We start from the raw sequence: 17,645 nt of genomic DNA on the forward strand, positions 1-17,645 counted from the left end.
ACCAAATATTGAGTCTTCAACAAGCATATCAACCATCCGCACTTGCATAGCTGTTAATAATATGTAGCATGCTTGTAAGTGAATCTATGTGAAGAGAGTGTACTAGCAGCCTATTGAGCGGTTGGATACACATGTTCAGGGTCGCCTAACCGAGAATACATCTCATTGGCAAACCTTTAACTTCCGAATTCTTTTGTCCAAGTATTGTCTAAGTTAAAAAAATGACACGTGTTTATAAAACACGTGCTATGTTTTAACTGGACAATTCCTTCCATGCAGCTTGCAATATGGGATGGAAGTCCACACCCAATCGGTTTCCGACAACTAAAAAACACAACTACATTTAGCATATGGACATAGATCTTAGATGCTTCTTCAAGCAGTTCTGAGTACTGATTCTTCAAGAACTTCAGTATGCTTTTTTAAGAAGCACTTGGTTTTTTAATAAAAACTTCCAACATTTTTTTTAAACATATGATATTATTTAAATTAAGGATATTAAAGTGGATTAAGTCTCCCAATGGGTTAGCCATAATAATTTGGTTCGCATTTGCATTTGCGAGAATCGAACCTAAAACCTCTCACTTACAAGTGAAGATCAATACTACTAGACCATAATGCTTATGAGTTATGAAATTCCAAACAAGCCAACATTCTCAAAGAATTTATTCCCCAAACCGAACAGACAGAGATATAAATGGTAAATTTTGGATAGGCAGAACACTTGGTGAGAATTCAGTGTGATAACTTTAGAGCAATCAAACAATCTTCTCATCTTCTCTGACACTCAAATTCCAGGAGTTGAAGAGAGATCTACGATTTCATGCCAAGCATACAAGCGTAATAACTTCGGAAGGACAAGATCCAGCTCATGATGCAGCAACACCTCCTCCTCTTCAGACTTTCAACTTCTATTTCTTTTCCCCGGAATGCACCGAATCAAGTGTAATGAATCGACGCCCTGCCTGCTGGGCTCTGTTCCCCCTTGTTGCCTAATGCCATGATTTTAATCAGATACATAATCCACTCTACCCAGAATATGAAAAAGAGAGATTATATTTACACACCCCAAATTACTTCTCTCACGCTTTTAATTTTTTACTATTTTGTACACACTAAATAGAAAAATATTAAAAAATTAAAAAGGTGTGGGAGAAATAATTTGGGGTGTGTGAATATAATCTCCCAAAAAACTCATCTACCAATCATTTCGCTAACTGTTGCACATGTATCACCAATTCTCAATCAAATGATCCACTCAATCATAGACATACACACAACAAACGAAAGCATATGTACATGTACACTCACCATCAAATCAAAAACAAAAATGAAAACCTGTACATTAGATTTATTAACCTTACCCGAAGAAACTGTTATGCACCTCGAGAGGCAGAGTGGCAGATGATTGGATTTTCTGTAATAAAATCATAGCAAATACATAATTTGATTATATTTTGGGAGAGAATAAAATGATAGTAACAAATCGGAATTCATGTACAAGAAAAGTCTAGCCAATTAGCCATGTGAGTTATTTCCTATCGACTCCTTTTTATAAAAAGATTTTGACGCTTTCATGTCCAGCTAATCCACAATATACAATGTGCACCATAGTAAAAGCTTTCTCAACACAAAGTTTGGAATTTCAATTGATATTTAAATGTTCTGGGGTGATGTCTCGGTGCCAGACCCAAACATGGAAATGGCCTTCTATAGCAGGGGGAGGGAAGAGAAAAAGGTTTTCCTTCGCATTTGTGTTAATTTTTTAAAGGGGTTAGAGAAATATACACACTACGAACAGGGCTTAGAGAAATATCTGTGTATCAAACACGTTGTACTCAAGTTAAGGCAAACACTACCAGTCCAAGAAATATAAAACACGTAAAGGCAAATACTAGCTGTAAGGCGAACTCACACTGTATGAAAACCATGCGTCGACGTGCTAAGAAGGATATGCAGATATATATCAAGTAAACATACACAACAATAAAATCAGCATGCAGATATACACAAGTGGGTAAGCAACATTTGAGCCAGCATTTTTTCATTAGTGTGTGAATAGCATATCCTATTATCTATCTTCCAAATTTAGGGTATTCTCAAGCCACTCCCCGGCCACATCAGATAAATTTTCGTTTTACCTTCCATCCATTCAGCATGTACTATGTTAGTCATCAAAAGATTTTTTTTTCTTGTGCATTCTGCAGTGTAATATAAACCCTGTATGTTTCTAATCTTGTGGTTCATTAAGAGCTTGAGAAAATGGTCAAGAAGACGTGGCAAGTTTGGGACATAAGAACAACACTTACAATTTCCCAGATGTTAGTAGTTCAAAACCACCAAAGCTTCGAGTTAAGATCAACTAATGGTTGAGCACCTAAACAACAACAACAAAGCCTTATCCACTAAGTGGGGTCGGCTATCTGAATCCTAGAACGCCACTGCGCTCGGTTTGTAATGGTTGAGCACCTAACTAAATAAATTATCCTATGGCAAATCTTATATCCTTATGTGTTACTCAGAAGCTGCATAAGTTATAGGCCTTAATATAATCAACAGCATCTGATAATATATGTAAAATTAATTATTAAAATACTTGTTTCATCAAAATTAAATATTTTAAATTACCCATACAAGCATTTTATGACATCTAATGGGGATGACTTTGCCATTTTCCCTGACCATTCTGTTCTTCACCATCAAATCTGAAAGCATTGAACAAACAATCAAAATCATAGACGCTAATTACCCAACAGTAGGCAAAAAGGGCTAACTACAGCATTAGAGGAGAGCCATTGCATAATGAACTTACAACAATTTTGGGTGACAGCAGTCCATTCAAAGCTCCATTCAACTGAGGTGGTAATACAAATTATTGAACATTGAAGAACCAGGATGTCACTTTCATATGATTAAAAAAATCGTGTCAATTGCTCCGCAGATTCACAAATGAGTAGGTGAAAAGAATACTAGCTCTTGTTGAGCTGTCCAGTTACATAATCAACCACTTTTCAGTTTTCCCGTCCACCATCTTATTTCAACTCTTGGTCAGTATGGTTTGCAAAACACCCAATTGTTTCGTAGAAAATGGAGGCGCCCTTTTTCGAACTAACATCATGATTGCCTTAGCCTTACCAAGCTGGTTTGCCTTCTTTAGGCCTTCAAGCAATGTACGAATGGTATCCACATTCGGAAACCAATTCTTTTGCATGCAATCTTTACACATAGTATATGCCAAATCAAAATCTCCTCCTTTACAAAGATAATGAATCATGGTCTGATATATTTTGACATTGGGCTTGTATCCCTTTCCATGTAGAGCAGAATACACCCTTTTGGCCATTTCAAGATACCCCGCCTGACAAAAACCTTTGATGACCAAATTATATGTAACCTCATCGGGTGTTATCTCAATATTCTGCATCAAACCCATCAATCTATTCGCTTCCCAGGCTCGTCTCCTATATACCAGATACTGGATTCTAACATTGAAAGTCGCAAGATTAGGCAAACAGCCCTTCAATATCATAAGATTCCACAAACCATTACCAATTTCCCACCGGTTGTCCTTATAAAATGCTGACATCAGTGTTGTGTATGTAATGACGTCTGGCTTTATCCCCAACTTCTCCATCTGTACCATGATCTGATATGCTTTAACCAAAATACCCATTTCGCAAAAAGCCTTTATGACAATATTGACCGAATATATATCCAGTTCAATGTCAAACTTCTCCGGAATCTCACTCAAAAATGCCTCTAGGGCTCCTAAATCACGGGTTTGAGTCAGAACCTTGAGTGCAGCGTTGAAAGATTTAACAGTCCTAGAACAACCATATAAATGCATATCACAAAAAGTATCAATAGCATGTTTAGTCATCCCAGCCTTACCATACAATGTTATAATCCTCATTATAAACCCTTCTCGCCGACCTTGGGGAAGGCTCTTCTGATGCTCAAGCAAATGTTCAATGTAATCAAACCGGTGAGCTCCAGCAAGTCGAGACACCATGTCTTCAAATGCAAACCGGTTCTCAATGACAAGCCTATTGTGCGCGTTGGCCTTAAACAAATGAAACAGCTTTTCCGGGTCTCTCTCAGCTTTAAGCTTAACCAGGGCAGGCTCTTCTAATGGTTTCGTATTCAAAACGCGATTGGACGCAGCTGCAGGGCAATCATTCGAGGTTATGGCAATGGCGGCATTACAGAATCTGCGACTGGTTCGCAGAGAGAGCATGTTTCAGGAGTTTCCCAATATTAATGCACATCCATCCATCAACATCGGCATTCTACACAAACCATTACGAATAAATATCGAAAACCCACTTTAAAAATTGAGGAACCCAGAAATACAAACGCCCAAAAGAACCAGAAATCACAGACTTTATCATATATTGTTCAAATTTTCAGAAACTGGAACACACCCATTTGCTGAAATTGAAGGGTTTAGGCACCCACCTGAAAGGAGCTTCAATGCCCGCGTGCAAAAGCAAAAACCCAGAAACGCAAACACCATCAATGAATCGTATATCCTCTCTAATCAAATTAAATTACCAGAAGGTTAGAGAGTGAGAGAGGGAGGAGGTTTTAGCATTGGGGATCTGAGGGGGACGTTATTTGGTTAAGTGATTAGAGTTGGCTGGGATTCTCTGTGGGGGTTTAGGTTTTTCTATAGGTTGGGTTTTCTTTGTGTTGTGCTTGTGCACTGTGATGGTACAGCGTGCGGGTCCATGGTAAGGGAGCGTGGACTGCTCAAGCACATTTTTGGTGATTGGTTGCTGGGACAGCTAAATTAAAATTATTATTGGGAACAAAGAAAAATGAGAAAAATAGAAAAATAAGAAAAATAATTTCCCTATATCTGACATCGTGACAAGACTTGTAAGAAGCCGATATGCCTAATGGTTAGAATCTTTCTTTTTAACCTATTACATTTCAGATTCAAACTCTCTTTCTCAATTTTTAGTGTTGATTAATGTGGAATCACGCTTGCATTCAAAGAAATATTATGACATGAATCCTTCAAAAATATAAATTGTTCATAGATGGGAAGAATGTTGTTGGTAAAAGCATTGTCCATCCATCTTATTGATCACTCATTGATCTCGATTTCTCGATGACGTGTTCATCCATAATTACAAATCCTCGTTACATAAACAAAACATCATGTGAGGAGATCAGTGATAGAAATAACACATGGACGTCCAGATGAAACAAAAGAGTGCGAAAATCCATTTTCAAAATAAAATATTTAATGAGATTGGTGGTACCTATTTTAGGTAGGAGGGCAACTGGATACTCGATAGTCAAGTACATGTTTTAAAATACTTTCAATGTGGCATTGGAAAATTGGAACATACAAATTCATGTGTTATAACGTAAACGGATGGTGGACTTGTAAACATTGTGGATTAGTTACATCACTTGATGGTGCTAAAATGTTACCGAAATTTTACTTAAAGCCAAATTTTAGTTTAGCAAAGGAGAAAATTCAAATGGAAGTTAATAACATTAACCAACTATTCTGCTGCAATATATCATGTAAAAGTGTCTTATACGGTTAAGAACTTTAGCAGATTCGAGGGGAGGATCAGAGCTTCTGGCAGCGACGAACGGTTCTTTTGAAGATCGACCACCCCGGGATTTTGCTTCATTTAGTCCTTTGATGTTATAACAAGCAACCCCAACGCGCCAATTAGAATATACTGAACAAAAGAAACAGAAGCGTTTAATTTGTGATTTGACTAAAATCATTTGTGTCTGCACGTTTAATAATAACATTTTCGGAGGAGAAACAAACCTTAATAATAGGCTTTTCAGTCATGATAATTGTCACCCACCCAACATAAGGTAAAAACCTGAAAATGATAACAGACTGAGCAAAGTGCGATAACAACATGAAAATGGTAATCACTTGACTTCTATTTTCTTTTTAAGAAGACGAGGGAAAAAAGGGTAAGAATAAAGACGACAGAATTAGTCAATTAGGTATGGCTTAATTCGTTTCACTAATCACTTTGGGTGGCTTCATTATGAATACAGTGAACGAAGCAATTAAGCTTCAAGACTATCACTTCAAATACCGATCCAGCAACAAAATATGATAGTTTACCCATGTTCCATAGAACAGAGGCAATAACTCTTTTTGTTAATGGGAAACAAAAAAAATGAGGCAATGGTAGAGTTCTTACCCTACAGCTCTGCCCATGATCTGATGCCGTTGTAGCCACAGCTGACCGTGAGCATAAAGAAGCCTGTCGTCCCCATAATTGTTATCTCCTGAGGAAACAACAGATAGATAAGGGGTGAACATTTGAGTGAAAAAGGCGTGTAGCAAAACATAAATCAGACAGCATGTTTGAAACAGCAGAAGTACTGAGGTACACAACAACAACAACAACAACAAAGCCTTTTCCCACTAAGTGGGGTCGGCTATATGAATCCTAGAACGCCATTGCGCTCGGTTTTGTGTCATGTCCTCCGTTAGATCCAAGTACTCTAAGTCTTTTCTTAGAGTCTCTTCCAAAGTTTTCCTAGGTCTTCCTCTACCCCTTCGGCCCTGAACCTCTGTCCCGTAGTCACATCTTCGAACCGGAGCGTCATTCGGCCTTCTTTGCACATGTCCAAATCACCGGAGCCGATTTTCTCTCATCTTTCCTACAATTTCGGCTACTCCTACTTTACCTCGGATATCCTCATTCCCAATCTTATCCTTTCTCGTGTGCCCACACATCCCACGAAGCATCCTCATCTCCGCTACACCCATTTTGTGTACGTGTTGATGCTTCACCGCCCAACATTCTGTGTCATACAACATCGCTGGCCTTATTGCCGTCCTATAAAATTTTCCCTTGAGCTTCAGTGGCCTACGACGGTCACACAACACGCCGGATGCATTCTAACACTTCATCCATCCAGCTCGTATTCTATGGTTGAGATCTCCATCTAATTCTCCGTTCTCTTGCAAGATAGATCCTAGGTAGCGAAAACGGTCGCTTTTTGTGATCTTCGCTAGATTGCTCCGGTCATTAGTGTGGATAAGTATATAAATGGATAGAGATAGGAAAGCAAACACAAGATGTACGTGGTTCACCCATATTGGCTACGTCCACGGAATAGAAGAGTTCTTATTAATTGTGAAGGGTTTACACAAGTACATAGGTTCAAGCTCTCCTTTAGTGAGTACAAGTGAATGATTTAGTACAAATGACATTAAGAAATATTGTGGGAGAATGATCTCGTAATCACGAAACTTCTAAGTATCGGAGTGTGGAGTCGTCTTGACTTGCCTTATCTGTCTCATAGGTAGATGTGGCATCTTCTCTGGAAGTACTCTTCCTCCATCCAGGGGTGGTATCTTTAACTGGTGGAGATGCACAAGGTAATGTATCAATTTCACTTGAAGCTTACTTGTAGTTTCAGGCTTGGTCAAGCGCGATACAAACCATGTAGTAGGAGTCCCCCAAGTCGCCGAGCTAGGGGGTCTGCTGAAAGAGGTGACAGACAAGGTAAGCAATCAGAGCTCCGACTGATTGTTCACCTTCTCCCCATCTTGCAGCAGCATGAAGGATAAAGAGAAGAAAAATGAGAAGAGATGATATGAGATACTTTTGCTTTTGAAGAAGTAACTTTCCACAGGCTTATTCTTGAACTGAGCTGGAGGGTTTTCTGGTTTCCTCCAGAGTATAAGGCCGACTGAAGAATTTGAGGGTCAAAACAAGTCCATCAAATCTAGAGTACGTTCCACCCTGCTGATATGGGATACTTTTGCTTTTGACAGAGTAATGGATGTATCGGCACGTGTGCTGTTACGCTTGTCTCCACATGCTTCCTTGTATCCTTCGCACTTGCCCTATCTGTTCCTCAAGCAGATGCAGAATCTTCCCTGGAAACATAAGATGTTGAAGATGAGTACTCGAGAGCAATGCCAGGTAAGTAATCAGGTAAGGGGTTCCAGGCAGTCAGTTCTTGGCTGGAAGCTTGATTCCAAGTGCTGACTGATTGCTCTCTTTCTCCTTGTCTTGCAGGTAAAAACAAGGCCAAAGGAAAAGACAGGGAAAAAGCATGATATGGGATACTCTTGCTTTTAACCCTGATGATATGAGATATTCTTGCTCTAGTATAGCTTGTTTGCAGAGGTATTATCGGGGGGAAAGAAAGCTGAATATTTCGAAAGGCTTCGTTGGGAGTGCCCTCTCAGATATGATGAAGGGTTGAGCATTTTTGCAGGTCTGCCTGTCCGTTGGGGATGGAGGTTGACATATATAGGAGTCTCCCTAACAAGTAGTAATGCTATTCCTTTACCCTGCTTGGTCATAGCACGGTAGTGGGAGCTGTCAGTTTCACATGTTTTAACTCTGTCAGAGCACTTTGAAAAAGTGGTCTGTGGTATCTGGCTCTCGAGATTCGGAGAACGATGCCTCTTCGATTTTTGAGAAAGCAATCATGCTGGGGGTCTGGCTCTCGAGATTCGGAGAGCAGTGTCTCTTCGATTTTTGAGGAAGTAATCATGTTGGGAGTCTGGCTCTCGAGATTCGGAGGGCGGTGCCTCTTCGATTTTGGAGCAAGTAATCTTGTTGGGAGTGTTGTCTCGAATGTGAGTAAAGGTTGGGCATGTTTGCTAGTCTACCTTGCCACGAAGCACAAAGGTTGATACACAGGGACTTTCCAATTATCCAGCAATGGTACTGTTCCTTTACCCTCTCTTCGATTTTGAGAAAGTAGTCATGTTGGGAGTCTGGCTCTCGAGATTCGAAGGACGGTGCCTCTTCGATTTTGGAGCAAGCAATCTTGTTGGGAGTGTTTTCTCGAATGTGAGTAAAGGTTGGGCATGTTTGCTAGTCTACCTTGCCACGAAGCACAGAGGTTGACACACAGGGAGTTTCCAATTATCCAGCAGTGGTACTGTTCCTTTACCCTTGTGGGTAATAATATGGTAGCTAGACCTTCAAAATTTATGTGTCTAAACTTTGTTAGTGTTGTTTCTTTGCTATTCTTTTACCTTTCTTGGTCAGAGCGATGTAGTGGGAGCTGCAAGCTTCACGTGCTCAACTTTGGCAGAGAACTTTGGCAAAGTTATCTGTGGTACCCATGAGCTATTGTTGCGTGTGGGAAGTGGGTGATTGAACAGTAAGATTCATGTGCTTTCTACTTCACCAGAAGTCTTCGACAGAATGCCCATAATTTCTGCAAAGCTGAGTGTGCGTGTGACAGGTGCTGACAAGGCTAGAAAAGTAGGTGCCTCTTCGATTTCTGAGATCGGCCCTCGTGGTCTCTGAGCAGCCCAGCTTTTGAGAAAGCGAGCGCCTCTTCGATTGATTCGAAGAACGATGCCTCATCGATTTTTGAGAAAGCAGTCACGCTGGGGGTCTGGCTCTCGAAGATTCGGGGAGCAGTGTCTCTTCGATTTTTTAGAAAGTAATCATGTTGGGAGTCTGGCTCTCGAGATTCGGAGGGCGGTGCCTCTTCGATTTTGGAGCAAGCAATCTTGTTGGGAGTGTTTTCTCGAATGTGAGTAAAGGTTGGGCATGTTTGCTAGTCTACCTTGCCACGAAGCACAGAGGTTGACACACAGGGACTTTCCAATTATCCAGCAATGGTACTGTTCCTTTACCCTCTCTTCGATTTTTAAGAAAGTAGTCATGTTGGGAGTCTGGCTCTCGAGATTCGGAGGACGGTGCCTCTTCGATTTTGGAGCAAGCAATCTTATTGGGAGTGTTTTCTCGAATGTGAGTAAAGGTTGGGCATGTTTGCTAGTCTACCTTGCCACGAAGCACAGAGGTTGACACACAGGGACTGTCCAATTATCCAGCAGTGGTACTGTTCCTTTACCCTTGTGGGTAATAATATGGTAGCTAGACCTTCAAAATTTATGGGTCTAAACTTTGTTAGTGCTGTTTCTTTGCTATTCTTTTACCCTTCTTGGTCAGAGCGATGTAGTGGGAGCTGCAAGCTTCACGTGCTCGACTTTGGCAGAGAACTTTGGCAAAGTTTTCTGTGGTACCCATGAGCTATTGTTGCGTGTGGGAAGTGGGTGATTGAACAGTAAGATTCATGTGTTTTCTACTTCCCCAGAAGTCTTCGACAGAATGCCCATAATTTCCGCAAAGCTGAGTGTGCGCGTGACAGGTGCTGACAAGGCTGGAAAAGTAGGTGCCTCTTCGATTTCTGAGATCGGCCCTCGTGGTCTCTGGGGAGCCCAGCTTTTGAGAAAGCGAGCGCCTCTTCAATTTCTGAGACCAGCCTTCGTGGTCTTTGAGCAGCCCAACTTTTGAGAAAGCAAACGCCTCTTAGATTTCTGAGATCAACCCTCGTGATCTCTAAGCAGCCCAGCTTTTGAGAAAGCAAACGCCTCTTCGATTTCTGAGCAGGCGCCTCTTCGATTTCTGAAGCTCCGTCGAGTGCAGATTTTTATAAGGGCTGACATTAAGTTCCAAAGCACACTTGAATCTCCACCAGTAGAAGCTTCATTCTTGCACTTCTAAGATCTTGATTTGTCCGACCTCTTCTCTCTTCAACACCTTTGAAAATGTCTGGCCCCTCCGACCGTCGTTTTGACTTGAACCTTGTTGAAGAGGCAGCCCCGCCTTCTCCAGACAACATATGGCGCCCATCCTTCGTCTCCCCTACTGGTCCTCTTACCGTTGGGGATTCCGTGATGAAGAATGATATGACCGCTGCGGTGGTGGCCAGGAACCTTCTCACTCCCAAAGATAACAGACTACTTTCCAAACGGTCTGATGAGTTAGCTGTTAAGGATTCGCTGGCTCTCAGTGTTCAGTGTGCAGGTTCTGTGTCTAATATGGCCCAACGCCTATTTGCTCGAACCCGCCAAGTTGAATCATTGGCGGCTGAAGTGATGAGTCTCAAACAGGAGATTAGAGGGCTCAAGCATGAGAATAAACAGTTGCACCGGCTCGCACATGACTATGCTACAAACATGAAGAGGAAGCTTGACCAGATGAAGGAAACTGATGGTCAGGTTTTACTTGATCATCAGAGATTTGTAGGTTTGTTCCAAAGGCATTTATTGCCTTCGTCTTCTGGGGCTGTACCGCGTAATGAAGCTCCAAATGATCAACCTCTGATGCCTCCTCCTTCTAGGGTTCTGTCCAGTACTGAGGCTCCAAATGATCCCCCTCTGGTGCCTTCTCTTTCTGGGGCTCTACCGACTGCTGAGACTTCTCCTAAGCAACCTTTGTGAAGGCTCCCTCTTGTGTGTTTATTTTGACTCATGTATATGTACATATTTGTAGCTTATCGGGGATATCAATAAATAAGCTTTCCTTCATTTCAACGTATTGTGTTAAATACACCAAAGCCTTCTTCGCTAAGTTCTTTGAATTTTCTTTTGTTGAAGCTTGTATGTTGAAGCTTTCTGAGTGGAGCATGTAGGTTGGGGTAGTGTTCCCTTAATTTTCCGAGTGAGGAAAACTTCTCGGTTGGAGACTTGGAAAATCCAAGTCACTGAGTGGGATCGGCTATATGAATCTTAGAACGCCATTGTGCTCGATCCTGTGTCATGTCCTTCATTAGATCCAAGTACTCTAAGTCTTTTCTTAGAGTCTCTTCCAAAGTTTTCCTAGGTCTTCCTCTACCCCTTCGGCCCTGAACCTCTGTCCCATCGTCGCATCTTCTAATCGGAGCGTCAGTAGGCCTTCTTTGCACATGTCCAAACCACCGTAACCGATTTTCTCTCATCTTTCCTTCAATTTCGGCTACTCCTACTTTACCCCGGATATCCTCATTCCTAATCTTATCCTTTCTTGTGTGCCCACACATCCAACGAAGCATCCTCATCTCCGCTACACCCATTTTGTGTACGTGTTGATGTTTCACCGCCCAACATTCTGTGCCATACAGCATCGCCGGCCTTATTGCCGTCCTATAAAATTTTCCCTTAAGCTTCAGTGGCATACGGCGGTCACATAACACGCCGGATGCACTCTTCCACTTCATCCATCCAGCTTGTATTCTATGGTTGAGATCTCCATCTAATTCTCCGTTCTTTTGCAAGATAGATCCTAGGTAACGAAAACGGTCGCTCTTTGGTATTTCTTGATCTCCGATTCTCACCCCTAACTCGTTTTGGCCTCCATTTGCACTGAACTTGCACTCCATATATTCTGTCTTTGATCGGCTTAGGCGAAGACCTTTAGATTCCAACACTTCTCTCCAAAGGTTAAGCTTTGCATTTACCCCTTCCTGAGTTTCATCTATCAACACTATATCGTCTGCGAAAAGCATACACCAAGGAATATCATCTTGAATATGTCTTGTTAACTCATCCATTACCAACGCAAAAAGGTAAGGACTTAAGGATGAGCCTTGATGTAATCCTACAGTTATGGGAAAGCTTTCGGTTTGTCCTTCATGAGTTCTTACGGCAGTCTTTGCTCCTTCATACATATCCTTTATAGCTTGGATATATGCTACTCGTACTCCTTTCTTCTCTAAAATCCTCCAAAGAATGTCTCTTGGGACCCTATCATACGCTTTTTCCAAATCTATAAAGACCATGTGTAAATCCTTTTTCCCATCTCTATATCTTTCCATCAATCTTCGTAAGAGATAGATTGCCTCCATGGTTGAGCGCCCTGGCATGAACCCGAATTGGTTGTCCGAAACCCGTGTCTCTTGCCTCAATCTATGCTCAATGACTCTCTCCCAGAGCTTCATTGTATGACTCATTAGCTTAATACCCCTATAGTTCATGCAATTTTGTACGTCGCCCTTATTCTTGTAGATAGGCACCAAAGTGCTCGTTCGCCACTCATTTGGCATCTTCTTCGTTTTCAAAATCCTATTGAAAAGGTCAGTGAGCCATGTTATACCTGTCTCTCCCAAAAGTTTCCACACTTCGATTGGTATATCGTCTGGGCCTATTGCTTTTTTATGCTTCATCTTCTTCAAAGCTACAACCACTTCTTCCTTCCGGATTCGACGATAAAAAGAGTAGTTTCTACACTCTTCTGAGTTACTCAACTCCCCTAAAGAAGCACTCATTTCATGTCCTTCATTGAAAAGATTATGAAAATAACCTCTCCATCTGTCTTTAACCGCGTTCTCTGTAGCAAGAACCTTTCCATCCTCATCCTTGATGCACCTCACTTGGTTTAGGTCCCTTGTCTTCTTTTCCCTTGCTCTAGATAGTTTATAGATATCCAACTCTCCTTCTTTGGTATCTAGTCGTTTATACATATCGTCGTAAGCCGCTAACTTAGCTTCTCTGACAGCTTTCTTCGCCTCTTGCTTCGCTTTTCTATACCTTTCACCATTTTCATCGGTCCTCTCCTTGTATAAGGCTTTACAACATTCCTTCTTAGCCTTCACCTTTGTTTGTACCTCCTCATTCCACCACCAAGATTCCTTTTGGTGTGGGGCAAAGCCCTTGGACTCTCCTAATACCTCTTTTGCTACTTTTCGGATACAACTAGCCATGGAATCCCACATTTGGCTAGCTTCCCCCTCTCTATCCCACACACATTGGGTGATTACCTTCTCTTTGAAAATGACTTGTTTTTCTTCTTTTAGATTCCACCATCTAGTCCTTGGGCACTTCCAAGTCTTGTTCTTTTGTCTTACTCTTTTGATATGTACATCCATCACCAACAAGCGATGTTGATTAGCCACGCTCTCTCCTGGTATAACTTTGCAATCCTTACAAGTTATACGATCCCCTTTCCTCATTAGAAGAAAATCTATTTGTGTTTTTGACGACCCACTCTTGTAGGTGATCACATGTTCTTCTCTCTTCTTAAAGAAGGTGTTGGCTAAGAAGAGATCATATGCCATTGCAAAATCCAAGATAGCTTCCCCATCCTCGTTTCTCTCCCCAAAACCATGGCCACCATGAAAACCTCCATAGTTGCCTGTCTCCCTGCCCACGTGTCCATTTAAATCTCCTCCTATAAATAACTTCTCCGTCTGAGCAATTCCTTGCACCAAGTCTCCAAGATCTTCCCAAAATTTCTCCTTCGAACTCGTATCCAACCCTACTTGAGGTGCGTACGCACTAATCACATTGATAAGTTCTTGTCCTATTACAATCTTGATTGCCATGATTCTATCTCCTACCCTCTTGACATCTACAACATCTTGTACCAAGGTCTTGTCCACGATGATGCCAACACCGTTTCTCGTTCTATTTGTGCCCGAATACCAAAGTTTAAACCCTGAGTTTTCTAGATCCTTTGCCTTACTACCAACCCACTTAGTTTCTTGTAGGCACATAATATTTATCCTTCTCCTCACCATAACTTCCACTACTTCCATAGATTTTCCCGTTAAGGTTCCTATATTCCACGTTCCTAAACGCATTTTGCTCTCTTGAACTCTACCCTTCTGTCCTAGCTTCTTCACCCTCCCCCGTCTAATAGGATCAAAGTACTTCTTTTGTGTGTCCCGGGTAAAGTTGATAGGAGCATATGCTCCCAAACAACTTTGAGTGGAGTCGTTCGAAAAGAAGTTTCTATGGCCCCCTTGCTCATTTAACACTGCATCCGGGTGCCGATGGAGATACAGCGACCCTTGCTCACTTATCACTGTGCTCGGGCCACACAGCGCGCCACTTACGGGTGACGCCCTAGCTTTAGCGTGATTTTGTTCTGGATTCATTTTCATAAGGATTCGACGTGATCATGGAGTGCCGGCTGTCGACTACCTGACGCCCTCCCCCTCCTCCTTTATCCGGGCTTGGGACCGGCCATGTAAGACATAGGCGGAGTTAGCAGAAGTACTGAGGTAAAAGAAAAAAATATGAATAGTTTGTGATACATCTTTAAAGAGTTTTAATTATCAAGACTTTCAAGGATTATATCACACGTAACAAGTATTTACATCTATTCAAGAAATTGGCACCTTTTGTTAGGACATCAACTTCTCCAGTATCTTTTCGTTCATGAACCTGCAAAATCATTGATCAACACTGTTTACTGGACCGCAGATGGTTATAATCAACTGATTGTGGGAAAAAGCAAGTGGGGTCAATCTGGGAACCATCTAATAGACTAACTCTACATCTGGTGTGCATGTACATCTGGTCCTTTTGCAGAAATCTCAACTTAACCTAATTAGGTCCAAGGTGTATGCCATGAAAGACTGATACTATGGCTATCATTTAAACATAATGCAGTAAACAAAAAGTCCGCTCTTTGAGTTAATATTGATGCTTTTGATCGTACAACATGTTTCCTTGAGATATAGAGTTGTATATTTTCTGCCAAATTCATTATTCCATTCACGAAACTGAAAAGTACGACACCTTTTATTTCAAAAGCCAAAAGTCAACATGATTTAGCAATGTCAAAAAGTGTATTATTTACCTTAATGACACGATGGACAATTGGAATTTCACGGCCCTGGATAAAACATACACAGGAAAGTAGAGCATATTAGTATTTGCTTCTTGAAAAAGGAGAAAACAAAACCATTAAATAGATAGAGACACTCCATTATTTTCTATCTTAGGTTTATTGATAACACACATGCTTAATCAATATCAAAGAGAAAAGATACAAAAACTAGCACTGACATATTCATAGTTAAAAGATTGGGATCAAAATTGTTTGAAAGAAGAAATTCCAAAATTTGTGTACATAACTGGTTGCTTGCTTACCAAGCCATCCTGGCAAGCTCCTCCATGACCAAAACTGAAAATTGTCTGCCCCTTACACAAATACTTAAGAGGCTCATGGGTCCTCAGAGATCCATAACTGCTATTTCAGTTTTTACATGCTAAAATTTCTGGTTGCATAAGCAAAGTTCAAAAACTAAGGTTGAGTACATGCTAACAAAACTGGAAAACAAGCTGCAGATGGTTTACATGCCAGATGATGGATTTTCTTGTTTTATTTGAAAGAAGAGGAAGTGAGTGTTGTCATCGTCATTCATAAACAGATGAGGCAGAACAATATCGAAAGTCACCATGAAATAGAGCCTTACTAGTATAATATCTATCATTATTGCACCCCCACAATAAATTAAGTAAAAAATTGATATGCCGATGAATCAAATATAACAAGGAAAGAAATCAGAATGAATATTCAAGCAAGCCTGATACTAAGTGGGCATAAAAAGCTGTAATTACAATAAAACAGAGTAACGCCAAGTTAAAACAAAATCAACAAAAGGAACTTACATCAATATTAAAAACAACAATTTCTCCTGCACGAATGGGTTCTTTACTCATGTGCAAAAACAAAATGTCCCCCTGCAAAGCATATGACTTAGTACCATTGGTTAAGCAGCACAAGTAACTTAAGTAACATAGATATAAAATGATAAACCACATTGCTGCAACGATGAATCCAGGGACAACAAAGAGGAGTATCACCGATCGCTTCCTCAAAAATGGATACCATAAAATTCGCTTCCTCAAATATGGATACCATAAAATAAGATGAATCCAGATATACAACTACCGGTGATCAAAATATTATTTGGTACCAAACCATTGAAACATTCAAGCATTATACTATCTCACCCTCTTGAAACCAGGTTCCATACTTCCAGACAAAACAACAACAACAGGAGACTCACTGCCGGTAACACACATTAACGCCTTCCATATTATAAGCGCAGATGTGACAATCATACCTGAAACAGAAATCACAAAATCCAACTGATCATTCTTCCAAAATCCAACTCTAATAACAGAGTGAGACTATCAGATATAAACTACTGAGTCATAAGAACTTGAAAACATAAATTAAAAACAAAATTGAAGAAACCACAATAATTGGCATTAAGTAATCAATAAACCCAAAAATAATTCATTCCCAACAGTGATTATTAAGACATACCATTTAATTATGAATAATCTCAGTAAAGTGTCAAGCTTTACTCTCCTAAACCCCAGAAGACAAAACAAATCAGAGGTAAACATTGGAAACATCGCAATTTGATTGCCACCCACATTTTCTCATCACCCAAACAGATAATAGGAAGTATGAATTCCGAATCATAAGACCTAGAACGAGAAAACGCTAAAACGAGAGAGATGGGGGGGGTTTTAAGGGTTGACGAACCGAGACTGACGGCCTGAGTGAGGACCTGCCGAATCTGCAGGGATTTGATGGAGTCTACGCTCTCACCGATCCAACCCATTCCTTCTCTCTCTTTTGCCTTTTACCCCCTTCGTCGCCGTCTTGTCAATTTTGCTTGTCTGAGAGAGCTACTGCAACTAGACCGGGCTAAAAGGGCCGTTTCTTCGTATCCATAAACTTAGAATTTAATAAGCCGTTTCTTTTACATTGTATGAAAGAATTAAATTTAGAATTTTAACAAATATCAGAATTTATAAATTAATATATATCAATTTCTTTGTTTGAATTCATAAATAAATAAATTTAGAATGTTCGCGTGGGAAGAGAATTTGGAATTCGAAACCTCTAATTTCCAAATTTAAATTTTATCTAAATATGTGTCATTTCCAATTTCTATAAATGAAAGTTTAAAAATACAAATTATGTATTCAAATTCTATTATTCTTTTAGGTTAATCAAATAAGCACAAATCCTAAAAAATAAAATTTCGTCATTTTAATTTCATTAATTTTAAAATTCCTTAATAATCTTAAATTTTCTCATCCAAACAAAGTGTTAATCTTTTTGTTCCTTTTCAATCTTTTTCTCAAGTTATTTTTG

At 40.4% G+C, this 17,645-nt stretch overlaps 2 protein-coding genes across 5 annotated transcripts; both read right to left on the minus strand.

Annotated features, from left to right (window-relative positions):
• Positions 1 to 525: 525 nt before the first annotated feature.
• LOC126609704 (pentatricopeptide repeat-containing protein At1g80150, mitochondrial-like) lies at positions 526 to 4,707 on the minus strand. Of its 3 annotated transcripts, none has more exons than XM_050277588.1 (5): positions 4,425 to 4,707; positions 2,813 to 4,289; positions 2,635 to 2,705; positions 1,365 to 1,417; positions 526 to 992 (listed from the first exon to the last, which is right to left on the minus strand). In XM_050277588.1, exon 2 carries the CDS (start codon positions 4,235 to 4,237, stop codon positions 3,038 to 3,040), a length of 1,200 nt encoding a protein of 399 aa, XP_050133545.1. In that variant the 5' UTR covers positions 4,238 to 4,289; positions 4,425 to 4,707; the 3' UTR covers positions 526 to 992; positions 1,365 to 1,417; positions 2,635 to 2,705; positions 2,813 to 3,037. The 3 variants fall into 3 exon arrangements, with proteins under 3 accessions (XP_050133545.1, XP_050133544.1, XP_050133543.1); XM_050277587.1 differs by having other exon boundaries at positions 4,459 to 4,706; XM_050277586.1 differs by having other exon boundaries at positions 2,629 to 2,705; positions 2,813 to 4,707.
• A 608-nt stretch (positions 4,708 to 5,315) lies between these two features.
• Positions 5,316 to 17,227, minus strand: LOC126609706 (uncharacterized). 2 transcript variants are annotated; one of them, XM_050277589.1, is made up of 8 exons: positions 17,028 to 17,227; positions 16,484 to 16,596; positions 16,139 to 16,210; positions 15,324 to 15,359; positions 14,860 to 14,905; positions 6,192 to 6,279; positions 5,801 to 5,858; positions 5,316 to 5,705 (listed from the first exon to the last, which is right to left on the minus strand). In XM_050277589.1, exons 1-8 carry the CDS (start codon positions 17,104 to 17,106, stop codon positions 5,655 to 5,657), a joined length of 543 nt encoding a protein of 180 aa, XP_050133546.1. In that variant the 5' UTR covers positions 17,107 to 17,227; the 3' UTR covers positions 5,316 to 5,654. The 2 variants fall into 2 exon arrangements, with proteins under 2 accessions (XP_050133546.1, XP_050133547.1); XM_050277590.1 differs by lacking the exon at positions 17,028 to 17,227 and adding an exon at positions 16,803 to 16,953.
• Positions 17,228 to 17,645: the final 418 nt, after the last annotated feature.

Source organism: Malus sylvestris, chromosome 17 (assembly GCF_916048215.2).
Source record: "Malus sylvestris chromosome 17, drMalSylv7.2, whole genome shotgun sequence".
NCBI lineage: Eukaryota > Viridiplantae > Streptophyta > Magnoliopsida > Rosales > Rosaceae > Malus > Malus sylvestris.

Coding starts and splice junctions, on each gene's coding strand:
- LOC126609704 (XM_050277588.1), bottom strand. CDS start 4,237: ATGCTCTCTCTGCGAACCAGTCGCAGATTCTGTAATGCCGCCATTGCC.
- LOC126609706 (XM_050277589.1), bottom strand. CDS start 17,106: ATGGGTTGGATCGGTGAGAGCGTAGACTCCATCAAATCCCTGCAGATT. Junction 16,211..16,483: donor TGGAACCTGGTTTCAAGAGG/GTGAGATAGTAT, acceptor TATGCTTTGCAG/GGGGACATTTTGTTTTTGCA. Junction 14,906..15,323: donor TTGTCCATCGTGTCATTAAG/GTAAATAATACA, acceptor ATGATTTTGCAG/GTTCATGAACGAAAAGATAC.